Source organism: Cibotium barometz, chromosome 44 (assembly GCF_041138505.1).
Source record: "Cibotium barometz isolate CiBa-2024 chromosome 44, ASM4113850v1, whole genome shotgun sequence".
Lineage (NCBI taxonomy): Eukaryota > Viridiplantae > Streptophyta > Polypodiopsida > Cyatheales > Cibotiaceae > Cibotium > Cibotium barometz.
Window position 1 is genome coordinate 6,097,850 of NC_141089.1, and position 22,330 is coordinate 6,120,179.

Here is a 22,330-nt window from a genome sequence, read left to right on the forward strand (position 1 = left end):
TTCAGAGAAAAAATTCTCAACAACTCAACCGAATCATCAAGTGACGCACCAATCTGTGCAGCAGTTCCCACGTACAATGGTTTGGGCCGCCCTTTGGAAGGAAAAATCACCTCCCTGAACTCCTCCTTGGAATCTAAATCATAAAGATTTTTCACCTGCAATTCTTAGACATAAATTGCACACATACTCTATCAGCATAAAGACCCTATAAAGAAAAACAAGTGATGTTAGGTATACTAATGGTCCACCATAATGTTGTGGATGCAATATGATGAGAGAGTACCTTGAGAAATTCAAACAATGGTTTTTTTCTATTGAAGATTGGGGAGCAACAAGTTTAAGCCTATATCTCACATACGACTTGCCACATCACCCCTACTCCCCCTTCCTCTTCACACATACCCCAAAGAAACAGCTCGGCTGCCTCCACACACATCTTTGCCTCCGTCCTCAATCTTACCTAGGCAAGCGTTCTTGCGCAGCCCTAGGCCTTGTGTCACACCACTTGGCACTTCCCATCTGCCCAACAGTCCACTGTCTCCCCTCCCAGCACTTTCCTCAATGCCCTTCTTGCCCAGCCAGTCCACCCTTCCTTTTCTAGGACCTTAGAACATGAAACCCTATAAATGAAGGAAACACAAGTTGTAGAGGACAAGTACTCTATTGAGTTTCCAAATGTGCAATTTGCTAGAATAGATTGCAAGTGAGGGGATAACCCCTTCATATAGGTTTTCTTAACCTCCTTAAGATGTGACTTGTCTCACACACTTTTGACATTTGGACTAAGCAAGAGACACACGCTTGACTCACAAGTCTTGCGACATCATCATATATCTCATGACTAGTGACATCATCCATGACTTGTAGCTAACAACATTAACTATGACTTATGGCTAATGACATGGACTGCTGAAATGGAATGATGATGATACGTAGTCAAATCCCCCAGTTAATCATCATTATATTTCTATGCCTCAATGATGCTGAATATCAATATGCATGGAACACTAGATTCTTTGTTAAAGCAAAGCAACTCCGTTGTCACAAAGAAGCTGTTCCTCTGAAATCCCAAATCATCAAGTATCCTGAAGCCATATGCTCTTACAAACTGAAGCTATGGTTGTCTGCCATATGCTCAGCCTCTACAAATGACAACGCCACTATCGATTGTCTCTTGCTGCACCAAGAAATTACTGTTATACCAAGACTACAACAATAGCTAAAAGTTGCAAGGGAAAGCGTAAAGAGTGCTCATGGGAGTCAATGTGTAGACTAAAGAGTCGTTTCCCCGGATTCATTGCCGAGGACATCAATGGTTCTTAAGGGCTTAAGTATGTTACGGCCCAAGGCTAACCAAGGTTAAGACCCTCAAGCTAGGTTAACCATAGCCTATGGGTAAGGCATCTTAAGTGGGGTTAAGTGGGTGAGCCTAAATGGCTCTACTGTTGCGCGGTGAGCTAGATGCCAGTCTCAATATTCCATGTTTATGCTTGACTATAGGGGTTTGATGGCTGGAGGACTTTGCAGCACTAATATTCACCTCCCCAATCCAACTCAAAGCATCAACAAACCGGTTCAAACTACCCTTCCTATATTGAATCTCGATATAAAAGTGTTGTGTAAGCTCTACCCACCGTGCCTTCCTCCCTCTCAACTCAGGTCTATCACAGATGTACTTGATCAACTCATGGTCAGTCAAGATAAGAATATTGGATCCATATAAATAATGTCTCCAAATTTTCAATGCGTGTATAACCGCATATAATTCTTTCTCCCAAGTATGCCACCTAACCTAGCTATCATCGAGCTTCTTGCTTTCAAATGCCATAGGTAGACCCCCCTGGAACAAGACAACCCTTACCACGTAATCACTGGCATCAGTCTCAACCACAAATGGTTTGTCAGAATCTTGTAAGGCCAAAATATGTGCATCCTTCAACTTAAGCTTAAGAGTATGGAAAGCATCCTCAAGCTTCTCATTCCCATTAATAAGATTTTTAGACTTTCGTCCCTGTCCTCTAAGGAGGTTTGTGAAAGGAACAGTCAGATTCGAATAATACTTCACTAACTTTTTAAGAAAGATAGTGAATCCCAAAGATACTCAAAGTTGTTGAGATGTCAAGCTCAACATAAGCTAACACTCACGAGGCGCTTGCATGACCGTTCGACATTTATATCACTGACGGGTTTGGTAGCTGGCACCGACATTTCTTTGCTAAAGATTCTACAGCTGGACTACACCGACTAGTCCACATCTACCCACTCTTAGCGTGTTCACATTATGCACCGCTTGTATATACTCTATTATGTGTGTTAGTCACTTTATCTTCTTTGTAGACCTCTTTTGTTGTGTGAATAGGAAGAAGAATTTTCAACCTCTCACCTTGTGTGCTCTCTTCTAAGGTTTGTGTGAGTGTGTGTGTGTGTGCTTGCAAGAGCTCAAGCTCTCTTCTCCCTTGCATATTTTCATGGTATCAGAGCCTGGTTCATGCTAAGGACTGAGCAGCAAGCAAGAGAAGCACAGGAAGCGGTACAAGGGTAAGAGCTTCATCTACTTTTCCCCCTTTGTGTTGGCTACTACACCCTTGTCGAGAACTCTTCGGAAGGTACTGGCAAACAAACTCCGATTGAGGAGCTTTCTTCGCGGGAGCAGAGCTACAAGGCAACTATTTTGTCCGTTGGACTATTGTTTCGGAGCGAAAACGCGTTTTGGACATGTCTGGAACTCCGTTGTTCAGTTCGCAGACGTTCACCCCCACCACTGCGAGTAAGTTTCGATTCTCTGCAAAACTCTATTTTTGAAACTGCAGGAAGGGCGATTTGTTGTGCAGACACTATGTACTGCAAAGAGATCTCAAAGTTGCCATTGGATACATGTATGCAAATTGAGGCCACTCATTGTAACAGTTTGGGTGCAGTATAGTACTGCTGCAAAGAATACAGCAGTTTGTGAAGGTCAAACAAGAGTACTGTTTTTGATAAAATTGTGTTGCAGACAAGATGTCAAATGATGAAATAAACCAGATTGTTGCAAAGAAGCTTGACAAGAACAACTTCGATGCTTAGAGGTTTAAATTGACCAATTTCCTGATGGAAAAAGATTGCTGGGATTACATTAAAGGTGAACATGAGAAGGCACCGGTGATACCGGATATTAATCCAACTGTTGCAGATGTAAAAGAGTTCAAGGAGCAAGGAATGTCATGTATTGGCTTTCTATTAGTATACATGACACCATGATTGGGCATATAAAGATTCAGTTGAAGAATGAGCTTCATACCGTGGAGAAGAAGAATATGTCTGTGAATGATTATGCCTTGAAGGTCAAGGAAATTATGAAATCCCTTGCATCAATTGGTGTTTCTATTGATGATAATGATAGGTGGAAGTGTGTCTAGGTGATCTCGAGCCACAATACAAGGCGTTCAAGACGTCTATTCAGACTCGGGAGAACATTCCTAACTTCACTGATTTGGTATCAATGCTGATCATTGAAGAGAAAAACTTAGGTGAAGATCAAAAGTCTTCACAAAACAAAAACAGTTCAGAGCAGCAGGCCTTCTACAGAAGTGCAGGTAGAGAACGAGGTAGAGGTCGTGGACATGACCAAGGTGGTGGCCGAACAGGTAATCAGAATTATGGTTAGCAGCAGTAACAGTCCCAAGATTCGCAACAACACACATGTTGAAGAGGTCAATTTAGAGGTAGAGGAAGTCAACGAGGTCGTGGTAATTGACCAAGGTAGCATAATGATACACGATGCTGTTTTTACTGTGGTAAGTCGGGGCATATACAAGCAAATTGCTATAAGAAGCAAAGTGACATGCGAAATGGAAAAGTGCAACAAAACAACTGTGCATCCTCTAGCAGAAATAATGAGGATAATGAGAGGTTTGTTATGCAACATACGGTTAATGATGTGTCTAGAAATGATGTAGCAACATGTAAGGATGATGTATGGTATGTTGATTCAGGTGCTTCGAACCACATGACAAGTCATGGTGAGTGGTTCAAGGAAATGAAGCGTCTTGAAAGACCAGGTTTTGTTGAAACATGAGATGACACTGCTTATCCGATTGCCCATGTTAGAGATGTGCCATTGTCTATGCAGGATGGTAAATGTACTTCATGTTTCGAACATTACAAAGAATCTGGTTTCTGTTGGCCAGATGATTGAGAGTGGGTTAAAAGTTCGATTTAATCTTGATGACTGTTATGTAGAAGACTTTAAAGATAAGTGCAGGTTGGTTGCAAAAAGCAATAGAGTGGACAGAATGTTTACATTGAATGTAAATATGCCTGAAGTGAATGCTGCAATGTTTGCAAATGATTCAGGAGTTGTTGCAGATACAGACATTTGACATAAGAGAATTGGGCATGTCAATGTGCAAAGGATGAAGTCTATGCAGACTAAACAAATTGTGACAGGACTACCTAAGTTTAAAGTTGAAGATATGCAGAAAGTTTGTGAAGCATGTCAATTTAGAAAGCAAACAAAACATATATTTCCACATGACAAAAATGTAAGCAAGAATGTACTAGATGTTGTGCATTCAGATGTATGGGTCCTGTGAAGACTATGTCTATGGGTGGTTGCAAGTACTACGTAACATTCATTGATGACCACACAAGGAAAGTGTGGGTGTACTTCATGAAGGAGAAGAGTGAAGTGTTCACTCATTTTCAAAATTTCAAAGTTATGGCTGAAAAACAGACAGGAAAGCATGTGAAGTGCCTAAGGTTAGATAGAGGAGGAGAATACTTCTCCACTGAGTTCTCTGAATTCTTGCGAAAGAATAGCATTTAGAGACAATTTACATGTAGATACACTCCGCAACAAAATGGAATAAACACATTGCAGAGATAGCACGAGCATTAATGGCTGAGAAGAATATGCCACATAGCTATTGGACTGAGATTGTGTCTACAACAGTTTATATCATGAACAGGACTCCTACTGCAACCATACATATGATGTAACGCCAGAGGAGAAGTTTACTGGCAAGAAACCTAATTTGTCTCACTTGAAAGTTTTCGAATATATTGCATATGTGCATGTGCTGATGAGTTACGTAACGAGCTAGATCCAAAAGCAAAAAAATGTGTGTTTATTGGGTATTCCCTTGAGCAAAAGAGATATAGATGGTATAATCCTGCTACACATGAATTGAGAGTAAGCAGGGATGTTGCATTTGATGAGATGTGTAACTGGTATGTTGCTGAAAAGAATGCTGTTGGGACTGATGTAAGTGGAAATATGGTTGCACAGAATGCAAGTCAACAATCACAGTCATTGAGTGGACCAGAAGAGTCCTCATCCAACGGTTATGTTGATAGACCATGGAGTGGCAGGCTACGTCATAATACCAATCCTGAAAATGTAGTTGGTACCAAGCTCACCGCGAAACGTTTCACTATCGAAACGAGATGATGTTGAAACAATTTATTTTGGAACAAAATGTTTCAACACCAAGTAGGTGGACAACGAAACGTTGGACCGAAACGATCATATACATAAAATGTGAAGGTATTGGCCAATATTTATAAGATGATATTAGCATATTTATCATCAGTAAACAAAGAAGACATACAAAAGAGAAGAGAAAAGAACAAATAGGATGAAAGAAGGAAAGAGAGAATTATAAAAGCTAAAAAGCACACAAAATCACAACCTTTTTCCCCACATAAAACGATATGGTTTCAATGTGCTCATGAAACGTTTCAACACTGAAACGTGAAACGAGTTTCAAAGCCACCGAAACGAGTTTCATGGTGACCATCACATAAAGGCAAAGAGAGTGGTTGAGCCCCTTGGTATGCCTGATATTTCTACAAGGCATTCTCTTGTTGATGAAGATTCTAGTGACTCGGAGATGAGCCTTGATGAGGAGCTTGGGATTCCAACAATGAGAACACCTGGTGTGAAGAAGGTTATGGAAGCAATGAATGTAGAGTTACGAAGATCTGGAAGAGCCAAAAACCCTTTGCAAAGGTTGACTTATGATGGTTATGTGGCACATCACTATGCTTATATGGCAAAGGTTGACTTATGATGGTTATGTGGCACATCACTATGCTTATATGGCAAAAGTTGTTCGAGTTGTAGAACCCAGATGTTTTGATGAGGCTATTGGAAATGTGTGTTGGGAGAAAGCTATGGATGAGGAGATGGATGCATTGTATGGAAATGAGACTTGGGATTTGGTGCCATTGCTTGAAGGCAAGAAAGCTATTGGCTGTAAGTGGATGTACAAGGTGAAACATAACAGTGATGGTAGCATAAGCAGGTACAAGGCTAGATTGGTAGCCAAAGGATATGCGTAGACACATGGGACTGATTATGAGGAGACATTTGCCCCAGTTGCAAAGATAGCAACTGTGAGAGTTGTGATTGCAGTGGCTACAACTAAAGGCTAGTTTTTACATCAGATGGATATAAAAAATGCATTCTTGCATGGTGACTTGCAAGAAGAGGTGTATATGGATCAACCACGAGGTTTTGAGGATACAGCTCACCCAGAGTATGTGTGTAAGCTTCGTAAGGCCTTGTATGGACTGAAGCACGCTCCACGAGCATGGCATGACAAGATTGTTGAGTATCTTGTCACTATTGGTTTTCATATGGCAGATGCAGATCACTCTTTGTATGTGCGTAAGAGTGATAAGAGTATTGTGATCATCACCATTTTTATGTAGATAATCTTATTGTTGGGAGTGACAACTTGGATGAGATTGAGCATAAGAAAAGTCTTCTCAAAAGGAAGTATGAGATAAAGGATTTGGGAGATCTGCACTACTTTTTGGGAATTGAGATCATTCGCACACCTGAGGATATTTGGTTGTTGCAAAGATAGTATGCATTGGACATGTTGTCCAAGTATGGGATGGCTGATTGTAAGCCAATCTCGATGCCATTAGATCAAAATAGCAAAAGCTTAGTGCGGATGCAGGTTATGTGTTGGAGAATCCCACTATGTACAAGAAGATAGTGGGAAGTTTGATACATGTCACGATCAGCAGGCTAGATTTGAGCTACACTGTTGGTTTAGAGAGCCAGTTTATGCAAGTCTCGCGCAAACCACATCTTGACAGTGTGCGACGTAAACTTCAGTATTTGAGGGCCACTGTTGATTATGCATTGTTTTATGCAATAGGTGTACCATTGGAGCTATATGGGTACACAGATGCAGATTGGGCAAGTAGCATCTCAGACAGGAGATCTATCAATGAATTTATGTTTTCATTGGAGAGTGCTGTTGTAACATGGAGCAATAAGAAGCAACCCACAGTTGCCTTGTCGAGTACAGAGGCAGAGTACAGAGGAGCTGCGATGGCAGCCCACAGTTGCCTTGTCGAGTACAGAGGCAGAGTACAGAGGAGCTGCGATGGCAGCATGTGAGGTAGCCTGGTTACGCAAGCTACTTGTTGATTTGGGATTACATGAGGAGAGGTGTGTTGATTTGGGATTTGTGGAGAGAGGTTTTCATACATTGTGACAATCTTAGCAGTATACAGTTTGCCTGGAATCCAATTCTTCATGCGCGGATGAAACACATTGAGGTACATTACCACTTCATCAAGGAGAGAGTCTTGCCAGGTGACATCGACTTTGTCTACGCCAGCACACAGGATCAGGTTGCTGACATCTTCACGAAGGCCTTGGGAGCTAACAAGCTCCGCAGATTTTGAGATATGCTTGGAGTACATGAGCTGGAGTTGAGCTTGAGGGGGAGTGTTGAGATATCAAGCTCAACATGAGCGGACACTCACGAGACGCCTGCATGACCGTTTGACATTTATATCACTGGCGAGTTTGGTAACTGGCACCGACATATCTTCGCCAAAGATTCTACAGCTGGACTACATCGATTAGTCCACATCTACCCACTCCTCTTAGCGTGTTCACATTATAGATTGCTTGTATATACTCTATTATGTGTGTTAGTCACTTTATCTTCTTTGTAGACCTCTTTTTTTTGTGAAGAAGAATTTTCAGCCTCTCACCTTATGTGCTCTCTTCTAGGGTTTGTGTGAGTGTGTAAGTGTGTGCGCTTGCAAGAGCTCAAGCTCTCTTCTCCCTTGCATCTTTTCAGTTGTCTCACTGTCCAAGGAACCAGCCAATCCAACACCTTCTAAATCCGCTCGAGATCAATACTCATACCATCTCGATAAATTCGATGACCTAAGTATGTGTGTTCCTTACAAAAGAACTCACACTTAGAGAGTTTACTATACAATCATTATCCCCAAGACTACCATAAGATGCTCAACATGCTATAAACTAAAATATCATCTAAGAACACTACAACGAATTCCCCCAAATAATCTCGAAAGAGATCATTCATCATTTGCTGAAAAGTAGCAGGAGCATTTGTGAGCCCAAAAGATAATACGAGAAACTCGTAATGGCCATGTCTACCTGGAACCTCAAATCCCCACGGCTCATCAACATACACTCCTATGTAAGCTCTCCATTCGAGAAAGCCAACTTGACGTCCATCTGGAATACAAGCAATCTATGATGTCCTGCAAGAGCAAGAACGGTTCGAATGGTAGTCATCTGGGCCGTCGGAGCGAAGGTCTCATCGATGTCGACTCCAAGGCGCCGAGCATAGCCCTTGGCAACCAACCTCGCCTTGTGCTTGTCCAACCTGCCATAAACTCGGTACTTCGTTTTGAAGATCCATCGCACACCAATCACCTTACGCTACTATGGCCTAGGCACCAAAATCCAAGTGCCATTCCGTTCAATAGCATCCAACTCTGCCTACATAGCACGACCCCAAGGCTCATATGAAAGAGCCTCGTCACGACAGAAGTGGGATCAGAAGGACCATGAATAATAGAGGACATAAGAGCATAGTTAACAAACATGTTGCCCTCATGAATTTGTTTCTCTACAACTCTGGAAGATCGTCTGAGAGAACCACGCAGGGGAGCAAAAGGAAGCTCTTGTAACCCAGAATCACGAACTGTCTGAAAATACCATCCACGCACCGGTCTGCTCGAGCTCGCCAAAGGAGGAGCAAAGTCATCATCATCATCTAACTAAGAATCTATAGCTAGAGGTGTAACAGAAGCAAGGGGAGGAGGAGGAGAAGGCGGAGGCGGAGGAAGAAAAAGCTTACCACCCCCCCTTGAAGATGTAGGGGTCTCGTCGAACACCACATCATGGCTCACAACAACTTTGCAAACGATATGCCTTGGACACATAAATGTATCCGAGAAAAGTCATGTGCTAAGACTTCGAGTCCAACTTAGAGCGATGCTCCTTAGGCACATGTACATACGCCAAACAACCAAATACCCGGAAATGAACAACAGAGGGCTTCTCGCCATGAAAAGCTTTGTATGGAGTTTTATCTGAAAAAGCAACAGATGAAAGACCTATTCTGAATATAGACTACAATAGAAGCCACCTCAGCCCAGAAACATCGAGGTAATGAAGAATGCTTAGGCATAGCACGCGCCATCTCCATGATGGTCCTATTCTTTCTCTCTGCAACTCCATTATGTGAAGGAGTATATGCTGTAGTAAGCTGTCTTCGAATGCCATGATCCTTGCAATATTGCTAAAACTCTTGGGATGTAAACTCACCCCCTCTGTCGGTCTTGAGAGCCTTGACCGAAGAACCGGTCTCTTTTTCGACCTCAACCCTCCAATCACAAAAGTGCTAAAAAGCCTCACCCAAGTATATCTGGAAAAGTCATCCCCCATCACGAGTATGTACAACGCCTTACTCAAAGACGCGGTACTCATAGGACCACATAAGTCTGTATAAACAAGAGCAAGTGATGTCAAAGATCTATGTGTCGCCTCCTTCGGAAAGGCGGCTCGGTGTTGCTTCCGTTGTAAACAAGAGGAACAAACAGAAGTTGGAGCCTCTGATAGTCAATAAACCTCAACCAACCCATCCTTCGAAGCTCGTTGTAGAAGCTAATAACTCAAATGGCCAAAGCAAGCATGCCGAAGAGCAAAGAAGAACCAATAGAGAGCAAAACAATCAACATGTACAAGCCACTATCCTGGACTCCCTGAGCTAAGATGCTAGCAATCTAGAACGGAGCGGAACCAAAACTTTTCCCAAAGATTGCATTGCCTCATGCAACAGAGGCCAATACATGGCAGGACAATTCTCCACCTCCACCCAAACGGGACATTCCTGCTTGAGAATTTCCTGAAACTCAGCCAAGGGTCTCCATGGGAAAGCATGCACCAAATGGCCCTCAAAAAACAAAGGCACTTTCTAAAGCACCACCTAGCGAGCTTTAGGCGTTTTAAGCATAATTTCAAAAAAACCCCTAGGTCCATCAAAAATTTCATCTACCACATCTGGCTGGCAAAAGGGAAGTCAAGTTTCAACCACTAACAGATCATATGCATTGGCGGAAAGCGCCCTATGAAAAAGAAAATTGCAGTTCTCATGGAAAGCAGCCAAGACCTACAAAACACGGGGCGTATCCATTGACACTTCCAAAACATCCTCTTCAGGGATAGCCACTGCCTTCGATTCATTATGTTACACATATTCGTGAAGAAGGGGATTCGCGAAATCCAACAAGAGATCCCAATCCACCTGTGCATCATTACAAACATTGTTCGACCCATCACCCAACAAGGGCATATTTGTGTCCGGGGTTGTTGCCACAACCATAGCTTCATCTTTATTGTCACCACCAAAACATTTAGGCCTCTTAGAAAGGCCTAGCTCACGAAGTACATCCTCTATCTCGCCTTTGTCAATGTTAGGACCCAAAGCAACCACTGTCTTGGTAATGAAATCTTCATTGAGAGTCGACATCTCTCCCACTTTTTCGTATCTCTCCCTCTCTCTCTCTTTGTGATGAAAGCCTAAAACAACAGAATACAACTATACAAAATCCTAAAACAGCAGCCTAAAACCCTAAAACAGCAGTTTGAAACCCTAAAAACAGCAACCCAAAACCCTAAAACAGCAATTCGAAACCCTAAAACAGCAGCCCAAAACCCTAAAACAGCCAAAAACAGTAGTTTGAAAATCTAAAACAGCAATAAGAGAGCAATTTGAAACCCTAAAACAGGGGCAGACAGCAATTCGAAACCCTAAAACAGCTCTCGCTATCACCCACTCTCTCTCTCTCTCTCTCATGCCGTCTTATGTCGTGCTCGTCAACCATGCCCACCAAGATCCCGACCACAGCATCCTCACAATGGCCAAATCAGAGCCATTATCGCTTGGGATCGGGGGCACCTACCTCACTTCTACAACCTCTCCATTCTAGACAGCCCCATGGCGGAGATATTTGATATGACGAGAGGGCAGCACTTCAAATGATCATCATACATGGATCTACTTGATATACATTTTCCAGTATTTTCTACTCAGTATCATCTAGGAGTCTTACTTACAGTTCTGATAACTGTAAGACAGTCAGTTTATTGTACTTTTCAGTTTCATTTGGTTGTTCTCTTTGATGAGACACAAACTTCAGATGTACTCTCAGTTTTGGTCTCATAGGCCATTATGGCCTCTTCGAGACGTTAATATATCTATTTCATTTCATTTCATTTCTCTCTCGCGAATGCTGAGCACCTGCTGAGATGACCTGAGCGCCTCTGCCCGCCTCTCTGCTCTGCTCTGTGCGCGCCCACCTGCGCACCTCTCTACTCTAGCATGTGCGCAAGCAATCGCCCTGTTCTGTTATGTTCTGTGCACGCCTCTCTGCTCAGCCCTGTTTTCCCACCCATCCTTGCCCAGGCCCCCAAGGCAGCAACTAGGGGAAAACATGTCTCAATCCCAGGAGAGAGAACAGGATGGTAAGACAACCTTCCACACCCCCATGAAGGCACCAAATGCATATCGCAAAAGACTGAGGGAAGGGATCATGTCCTCTGGCTCACGAAGGCTTGCGAAGATGGCCCGACAAGATGAGGCCCTTTATGAGGAGATACAGCTGCACATAAGGACAAAGATTAACACCATGCGACACGAGCTTGAAAAGGAATGGACTGAGCAGATACATGCCCAAAATAAAGTGATATACGCAACACTTAAGGAAGAGACATATGCCCAATTGAAGGGAGAAATGCAAGCCCAAGTACGGGTTGAGATGCAATTAGCCCAAGCCTTGATGCACGCGGAAATGAAAAAAGAGATGCAAAAATGGAAGGATGACATGCTCCAAGAGATTGGCACAACAGTTGCATCGTACGAAGGCACTTTGAAGACATGTATGGCTGGCTGCGAAAAAGACATCACACAAACGCAAAAAACACTTTGGAATCATGTAAGGCAAAAGTGGCTGCAGGTGAGAAGGAAATGCATTCATGGGCAAAATTGCCAGTGCCACAAAGAAACAAATTGAGGAAGTCAGCCCATGGATTGAAGTAGTTAAAAAGCAGAAGGATAAACCAATCAATAAAGTAGAGGTGATGAATGCTACTTTGGAAGAGGAAGCCAAGAGACGGGCACGTGCCTTACATGTACGCGTAGTTGGTTGGGAAGATGAGGGAAATCCCCAAGAGGATGCAAAAGCTCTTGCAACAAAAATTGGAGCCACAGATGTATCCATTACTGGAGCATGGCGAGTAGGCAAAGATGAAACCAGGGCGAAGATATTGATCATCAGGTTTGGTGACTTGGAGAAGAAGGCCTTCCTCTCCAAAAGGATGGCCCTTAAGGGGGAAAAGATTTATTTGGATGAGGACCTTACACCAGCACAGATAGCACACCGGAAGGAACACATGCCACGTGTGCTTGAGGCAAGGAAAGAGGGGAAATGGGCGGTATACAGAGATGGCCGAGTCATCATTATGGAGAGGGGCCCGCCTGACGGTGCGCAACCAAAGAGACCTTGCGATTCACGTTGTGGAATTGCAATGGAGCCCTTAGAACAAATGCAGAATACTTTGAGGATACTTTCAGACACAGTGATATTGCTATGTATACAGAGACCCATCAGTGCACAAACAAGAGGCTTCCTGACGTGCGGGGTTATAGATGGGAATCAGTGTTCCGCCCTCAGCCACGCACAGTGGGAGGCACCAGAGGATCTAGAGGAATGGCAATACTTTTCAGGGAGGAGCTTCGTGACAAAATATATGTCGTACATAGAGATGCAAATGCGGGGTACATGTGGGTCCAAGTACGCAGAGAGGGGCTCCGCGAGCTATATGTGGCGGTATGCTACTTTCCCCAGCCCACTCCAAGTTTGCACCATCAGGAGAGTCGCCCTACACGCCACTATATGATGATATCATGAGGTTTGCCAGCATGGGAGACATATTACTATTGGGAGACTTTAATGCACGTACAAGCACAGAGCAGACAGAGCTGTATGAAACTCAAGAGGCTATGTACCGGGAGATCACCGCAGAGGATGTCGGGTTGCAAAGATCAACACAGGATGAGGGGGAGATAACAGATTATGGCAAGCATTTTCTCACACTCGGGAGTGGACATGGGTTGGTCATATACAATGGCCTATTCAGATGGCAAGGATCAGATGATCTCACACACTAGAACTCTAAAGAAGGAGTGAGCACAGTGGACTACCTGATGAGATCTCCTTCATTGATACCTGATGTGCGGTGTTTCACGATTTCCAGTCGGCCCATTGGCATAGCAGCCGATCATGCATACCTGAGTTTCACACTCGTAGGTAGACCCCCGAGAGATGGGCCAACCACTCATCTACCTAGGTACCCAAGATATCAATTTACACGTGAGACAGCTAGGCTTTATCGAGATACAGTATCTGATGGCCTGTTTGGTTTAGACCCGCATAGCCCTCTGGACGAGATTACGAGAGGATTGGCAGGTGTACTACATGCATCCGCTTCATATGTGTTTCCTGCACTATGATCCCTCACACACGCACCCCCCACCCCCCCCGCAGCACAGCCCCACATAACAGTTGGCCTTGAGACACGGGCACAGCTACAACGTGAGATTGCCATTGATCTTGTGCGGAGGAAGAAACGAGCCTACCTGGCTAAGCTAGAGGAGGAGATCTACCAACTCTTCCTGTGGCAAGACAGCAAGAGGGCATGGAAGATGTTACAAGAGAGACAACTTGGTAGTCCAATTACTGCACCTGAGGCACGGCATGCTTATGCTAGAGAGCTATATGATGCACCAGGACAGCCACCCACCCCCCCTCCACTGGGAGCTAGACCACCTAGCAGCACCTTTTTTACTATGAGGATGGTGCTATATGCGATAGACAGGTTATAGAATGGAAAGGCACAGAGCTAGTTGGAGAGCATGCACGATACTCTGGCTCCGCTGATCGTACATGTGTTTAATTGTGCCATTTGTGAGGGTTTCCCGGCAAGCTGGACAGAGCATATCATTGTACCACTCTTTAAGAGTGGAGACCCCATGGTACCAGGCAACTATAGGACAATCATGATTGGTCATTACATGGCCAAACTATATGGCTCTATATTGGAGTCGAAGCGGAGCCGCTGGGCAGAGAGGCATGGTCATCGAGCACAAGGACAGGCCGGCTTCAGGAGAGGATTTACTACCTTGGATCACATACTAACACTTCCTGCACTTACTGAGGAGGACAGGGCACAAAAGAGGAGGATATATTGCTGCTTCGTGGATTTCCCCAAAGCCTTCGATACCTTACCACGTGCCAGGCTTATGCATAGATTGCATGACATTGACGTACCTGAGGATATGCAGTGGGGGATATATGCTTTGTATGAGTCTGTGAGACAGCCAAAGTCCCAGCTCCAAGCGGACTATCTGATAGGGTGACCAACACGATAGGGGTGAAGCAGGGATGCCCGCTATCGCCCACCCTCTTTGGACTGTACATGGATGTGGTCTCCGATTATGTAGACAGATTGGGAGGCCCAGGGGCATGCCTGGCAGGGGTGTTGATACCCATCTTGTTATATGCGGATGATATTGTTCTAATCTCAGACTCTCGAGAGGGATTACATAGACATATGGATGCATTACAGGCATTCTGTGCGGATAGAAATCTGACAGTGAAACTTGGGAAAACCAAGGTTATGGTGTTTAACACCACATAGGCATGGGTGACGAGATCAGAGTATCAGTTCACTTTCCGAGGGGAGCCGGTTGAGTACATCAGGTCATATGTCTACTTGGGAGTTACTTTCACAGGACCGCATTTCTCCCTGAAGCAGGCAACAGCAGCTAGATTAGCTGGAGGGCATCCAGCCTTGGGGGCACTTGAGAGGCAGTGTGCAGACATAAAGTTTCAGGAGCCGCGCACCAAATTGCGGCTATTTGATACACACTTCACACTGACCCTCTTGTACGGAGCTCCAATTTGGGAGCCCAGCATACATCACATATCTCAGAGAGGGACGGATGAGGGATGGAGGCAAATGGAGAGACCACTGATTATGATGATTGCCTGCATGATTCAGAGCAAATCATCGGTACCACATGAGATTGTTCGGGTTGAGCTGGGTGCTGCACCAGTAGTGACTGAAGCCCTATTCCAGGTAGTTACCTTTTTACAGCGGCTATGGGAACTCCCTCAACAAAGGTACTCCCGATTGGCCTTGACCTCATCCATACGGTTGGCAGAGGATGGAGATACTCATTGCTGGTATGCTCAGCTAAGATCATGGTTTGACCTACATGATTTGAGGATAGACGCACTACCACCATTTCAGTACAGCCTCGATTGTCCATTTTTGAATCTCACCCGCTCAGAGCAGAACCGCATGATTAGGATGGATATGGTCAGAGTGGACACAGAGAGGACATGCACTAGTCCCCTTGAGCCCTTAGGCACGAAAATGGCCCATTACAAGAGCCATTTTCTACCTCTCTCACAAGATGGTTTTATTACCCGCCCAACGTACATGGATGTACACCTATCACATGGGATACGTTGTGCCATTGGACAGATCCGGACCTCATCACACCAACTGCGGATTGAGACAGGGCGATATGCGCATCAGATCTCGGATGACCATATTTATCAGCTATGCTACCAGGAGGCAAAGACAGAGGAGCACTACATTTGCCGATGTACAGTATATTATGAGATCCGAGGGACATATCGCGGCCTCTTCCGAGAGGGTTTTGGGCCGTTATGCAAGGTCATGGAGTTTGAGGATCAAAGATGCTTGGGATTGTTCCTACTTGAGCTCAGGAGACACAGAGAGACTCTAGGCAAACAGGAGACCGAGCCATGATGTACCTAGACAGAGGACCCTGACAGATTTCTTCAACACCAGCACCAACAGCCCAGCCCACACACCTCCTAATACCTCCTCCATCGGGCCATCATGGCACCAGCCATGCTCCCAGGGAGTCACCACTGATAGAGCAGTCGTCTTATGTCGTGCTCGTCGGCCACGCCCACCAAGATCCCGACCACGACATCCTCACCATTGCCAGATCAAAGCCATTATTGTTCGGCATTGGAGGCCCTCGCTTCTACGACCTCTCCATTCTAGATAGCCCCATGGCGGAGATATTTGATCTGAGGAGAAGACAGCACTTAAATTGATCAACATACATGGATCTACTTGATATACATTTTCCAGTATTTTCTACTTAATATCATCTACGAGTCTTACTTACAGTTCTTATAGCTATAAGACGGTTAGTTTATTGTACTTTTCAGTTTCATTTGGTTGTTCTCTTTGATGAGACACCAACTTTAGATGTACTCTCAATTTTGGTCGCCCAGGCCTTTATTGCCTCTTAGAGACGTCAATATATCATTTAATCTCCCTGGATGCACCCTCCCTCTGTTCGCTGTTTCGCCCCTATTCGCCGCCCTCTCCTCTGTTCGCCGCCCTCTGCTTTGTTCGCCGCCCTCTCCTCTGTTCGCTACTGTCGCCGCCGGGCCGCCCCTGCTCACCGCCGCCTTCGTTGTTCCTCTGTTCGCTACTGTCGCCGCCACCTTCTCCCTGGGCCGCCCTTGCTCACCGCCGCCTTCGCTGTTCCCTGTTTGCTTCCGCCCTCTCTGCTCGCCACTGACGGCTAGTACTGCTGGCAATATGCTGGGTTCCCACCCACCCTTGCTCAAGCCCCCAAGGCAGCAACATAACTCTCTCTTTCTCCTCAATCTCGAGGAATGGCCCCGAGTCTCCAAAAGAAACTCGAGGCCCTCGAGACGGCAATGAAGGCACTAATCAAGGAGAATAAGAAGACATCCGATTCCAACCTCAATGAGGTGGAGAACAAACTACATCGGGCCATCGGCACATCATGGCCCTCGAAGCACGGGTCACGGGCCTTGAACAAGAGAACACAGCACTCAAGGAGGAGGTGAGTGCATTGAAAGTGGAACTGGTAACCGTCAAGAACACCGAGAAGGAAGAAGGGGAGATCAATGAGAACACTCTCACGGCCATCAAAGTTGAGATCTCCAAGGAGATCACAACGGACATGGAGGGAAAACTCGAAGCCAAGCAGTCAGGATGGGTTGAGGTGGTGAAGAAGAACATCCGCAAAGAAGTGAGGGAGGAGACTCAAAGGGACGAACATCAAATCATTCACACCACCATTGAGGAGGAGAAGATGAGGCATGCCCGCCGCCTCAACATTCGAATCACAGGTATAGCCGAGACACCCAACTCCACTCCCGAGAAAGATGCACAGCTTCTATGCATGAAGCTAGGCTAGAGGGAAGAGGACCCTCTCCCCTTCACCAAAGCATGGAGAGCCGGGAAAGACTCAACATGCAAGCGAGCCCTCATCCTACAGTTTGCAGGAGAGACGGAGAGGATCACCTTCATGAGGAAGAGGGTCATACTACGAGGCTTAGAGGGAGCTCCTATTTCCTTGGATGATGATCTCACGAGGATGCAGCTAGAGCATAGGAGAGCTTGCATGCCACGAGTCTTACACGCGAGGAGAGAAGGCAAGAAGGCCTTCTATCGAGATGGTCGGGTCATCATTGATGGCCGGCCCATGGATTAGCGGTTTGCGGCCTATGGGACACAGACCAGGCCACTGACAGAGATACACATGGCAGTATGGAACTGTATTGGTTCACTATGGGTGCAGCTTGGACAACTGGAGCATGTTATGGTGGGGAGAGGCATCATACTTCTGACATAGACACATCAGAGCCCAGAGAGAGGACTACCTCGAGTAGAGGGATTCCAGTGGGAGTCAGCATACAGGAGGACCACACGCCAAGTACCTCGAGAGGGTCGGGGGGAGTAGCAATTCTATTCAGACGGGAGCTACAGGGGAGACTGAGAGTGGTAGCACAGGATCCAGAGGCCAGATACATGTGGATCAGCTTACAGCTCTCACAGGACAGGGTTATATACATAGCCCTATGTTACTTTCCTCCGTCAGGATCCTCCTATGTCATTACAGAGGACATGCCACAAGAGGAGACAGGAGCCTCACCATACAGTTGTCTGCCAGAGGAGATTATGCATTATTCTACACTAGGGGAAGTATTTCTTACGGGTGACTTCAATGCCCACACACAAAGCAGACAGTGTAAGGTGTATGACTATGATGACATGGAGATCCTCCACCCTGTGGATCCAGAGGAGATAGGGGCTAGTCGGGCATCAGAGGACACTGGACCAGATAGAGGACATTATGGGGACCACTTACTAGAGTTGGGAGCCAGGCATCGTCTCGTTATTTATAACGGGATGCTACAGCAGCCGGGATCAAGAGGGCTGACATACTTCCCACATGGGGGTCATACACGGACCGGAGGCACGGTGGTGGACTACATTATGGAATCTTTGGAGGCATCACAGCTTGTCACCTCATTCTCCATCCCACCTCGTCCGATTGGGGCAGATCATACATACTTGGCATTTTCACTAGCCGGATCACCAGTATCACCAGCCCCCCACATACCGACGCCACACACTACCATCTACTTCACACATGACGTGGCAGACATATACACTGGCAGAGTAGAGGATGGGCTCCTACTCATGGATCCCCTGGCACCTATGGATACTATTACAGCCCATATAGCACACATATGCAGAGGGCCTATACCATGCCCCACAGCAGCCACCTATACCTCAGCCACACAGGAGCCTCGACCTACCACAACTAGCTTCTTTACCCACTTGATGGTAAAGGTGTTATGAAAAATGGGATAGAGACAAAGCTGAAACTGAAACTGAAATGAAAGTAAGACTAGAAGAAGACACAAAGCGTAGACATACCTTGAGATGAGTGTAGACAAGACACAAGATTGATACTTTCATTGATGTGACACCCACAATATATAGGTGAGAAGTACAAGATAGAGTAGACTGACTTATGGGACAATTATAGAGGTGCCACATGGCACACACTCAAGACTTAAGACAAAAACTGAGACTAGACAAATGTAGACTAGAGAAATAGTACACCTAGTGTGCACTTATTTCCAACACCCTCCTTAAGTGGACACTAGGAGGAAGACAGAAAGACAAGTCTAGAAGACAGACATAAAGACCTCTAGACTGAGAGACAAGACAGAAGACATGACAGACAAAGATCCTGAGACACCCCTCCTCAAGTGATATCCTCATATGGGTCCACAAGGATAGGGACAAGATGGATTTAAAACAAGACACAGTCAGATTGATAGACAAATAGACAGACAGACAAGACTAGATAGACAGAAGACTGACTGTAGACAAACAGATGGACCTTGAAGACATCCCCTCCTCAAGGGCAATCTCTGCCTCTCGGGTAGGGACAAGAGAGAGGTCCTAAAGCAGAATGAGTAAGGCATAGAATCCCTTGACCTACATCATCGGTGGTCAAAGTGGTAGACAAGAAAGATGAAGTAATCAGAAAGCCCACTCCTCATCATATGAGGAATGAACAGCAAGATCTGCTGATGGAGATGCTGCAGCAACATGGGCTGAGGTAGATGCAGGGGCTGATGTAGAGGTTTTGGAGTAGCAGTCCTTCTCCCGGTGATTATCACGGCCACAAATGGTGCATGGATGAGCCTTGAAGCAGTCCTTCTCCATATGATTAGTTTTTCCACAATGGGTGCAAGGCTTTCTTACCTTAGAACTTCCTTTCTTTGCTAAAAATGCAGTGTCAGTTACCTTTTGTTGTTGAGTTCTTTCCTCTTCTTGGAGAGCATTGATGACACCTTCAAGAGTAGGATTATTGTGATACTTGAAGGTAGTGACAAGAGTAGCATAGGTGTCAGGTAAGCTTTTGAGAAGCACAGCAATAGCAATATCTTCGGAGGTGGGGGACTTCACTGATGCAAGCTGAACCATAAGACTGCGAAAATAATTCACATGAGAGGCTATAGTAGCTCCCTCCTGCATATATAGATCAAAGAATGAGATCATAAGTGCAATCTTAGAGTTTTTAGTAGAGCGGGGTCCAAAAAGGGTATCCAAAGTGATCCATGCTCGAGAAGCAGATTGTATGTCGGAGATGTGATTAATGTAATCATCTCCAAGACCGAGCAAGATGATAGCATAGGCTTTGTCATTCTTGGCAGTGGGAGCATAAGTGATAACTTGCTCAATGTCGGAATCTTCGGGAGCAGCATGGTGAACAACGTCCCAAAGACTTTCTTTCATAAGATGGCACTTGATTTTGATTTGCCAAGTATGAAAGTTGGACCCATTAAATTTGTCGATAGACATGAGAGAATGAGTAGAAGAGGCCATGTGGGAAGGTCTTACCTCTTGCTAAAATGCAAGGGCAGTGTCTATTCCCTTACAAGATTGCAGAAATGAATGAAAGAAGAGATCCAAACTGTTTTTAGAAGCCGGCTCTCTCACCACTTGTCAAGGCCATAGCATGTGACAGCCCATCGAAGCATGAGGAACTAGCAGTTTGCAGATATGAGGATAAGAAAAGGACTGACCAGCAAACTGAAGGAGACAATGCACAGTACCTTGTAGACTCTTCAAGAGGAAGCGATGGCAGAACTGAATGCAGCAAATAGCTCGTTAACAGGAGGAAAGTCGATCTGCAGCTGCTTCTAGATGATGCGCACCCTTGAGTCGATGAAGAAGGCAGCCAAAGGAGAGCAGCAACAGTACAGCGGGCTGTATGAGTCTGAACACGGCGGACAGCAAGAAAGTGGGCGGACAGAAAGTTCAGGCTGGCAGGTTGCTTACTGATATGACAAGCTGCATGTGCAATACTAGAGGACAGGAGCGAACATATAGAAACGGTGAGATGCAAAAAAAAAACGTGAGGCAGCTCCCAAAAATGTGGCGGCAGATAGTTGTTGGGCGCTACAGCAGCAGGTCGACTACCAAGAGCAGGGGCAGCACCCAGCTAAGCGGCGGCCTGTTCTGAACCAAGCGACTGTGCTCACAGGAAACAAGGGCAAAGATGAGGGGAGCCAGGATAAACCTGCTCTGATACCATGTTATGAAAAATGGGGTAGAGACAAAGCTGAAACTGAAACTGAAATGAAAGCAAGACTAGAAGAAGACACAAAGCGTAGACATACCTTGAGATGAGTGTAGACAAGACACAAGATTGATACTTTCATTGATGTGACACCCACAATATATAGGTGAGAAGTACAAGATAGAGTAGACTGACTTATGGGACAATTATAGAGGTGCCACATGGCACACACTCAAGACTTAAGACAAAAACTGAGACTAGACAAATGTAGACTAGAGAAATAGTACACCTAGTGTGCACTTATTTCCAACAAAAGGAAGCTATTCGCCGCCTACAGCATGGACGGGCCGCCGACCATATGGGCCTACAGGGTGAGCATCTCATATATGCACTAGATTCTTTGGCTCCTTTTCTTGCACACCTGTTTAACAGGGCACTAGCAGAGGGTTTGCCTGCGAAGTGGACGATGCACACCATTGTGCCGATCCACAAAACAAGGGATATGCTCGATCCGAGCAACTACAGGACGGTTATGGTTGGCCACGTGTTGGCCAAACTCTATGGTGCAGTGTTGGAGCAAGAGCTTAGCTTATACGCAAAGCGAACAGGTTTACGCTCATCAGGGCAGGCAGGCTTCAAGAGAGCTTTCTCTACCACTGACCATGTATTCACTTTGAGATGTATGATTGATCAGGCCAGAGTGAGGAAGAGAAAGCTCTATTGCTGCTTTGTGGATTTTTGCAAGGCATTTGACACAGTACCACGAGAGAGGCTCTTTCAGCGCCTGCAGTCTCTTGGCATACCAGCAGATATGACACGGGGCATCTATGCATTATATGAGCAGCTTTTTGGGCGAGTCAGATGCCCAGGAGGTATGTCCGAGACTATTGCTAGCACCATTGGTGTGAAGCAAGGATGCCCACTTTCCCCCACGCTACTATTTGGATTATACATTGATGAGGTGGCTGACTTCATTACACGGGGAGGCGGAGATGGAGTTGATCTAGCAGGCACCTCAATACATA

At 45.4% G+C, this 22,330-nt stretch overlaps 1 protein-coding gene across 7 annotated transcripts in view; it reads right to left on the bottom strand.

Annotated features, from left to right (window-relative positions):
• Positions 1–22,330, bottom strand: part of MSH1 (MUTL protein homolog 1) — an 85,833-nt gene that overhangs the window by 34,142 nt on the left and 29,361 nt on the right. For all 7 annotated transcript variants that reach the window (XR_015263319.1, XR_015263320.1, XR_015263321.1 and 4 more), the window contains exon 12: positions 50–155. Coding sequence is in view for 4 of the 7 variants with exons in the window: in XM_086782170.1 (XP_086638296.1) it covers positions 50–155 (106 nt within the window). In the remaining 3 variants the exon portion in view is untranslated. The remainder of the gene's footprint in view (positions 1–49; positions 156–22,330) is intronic.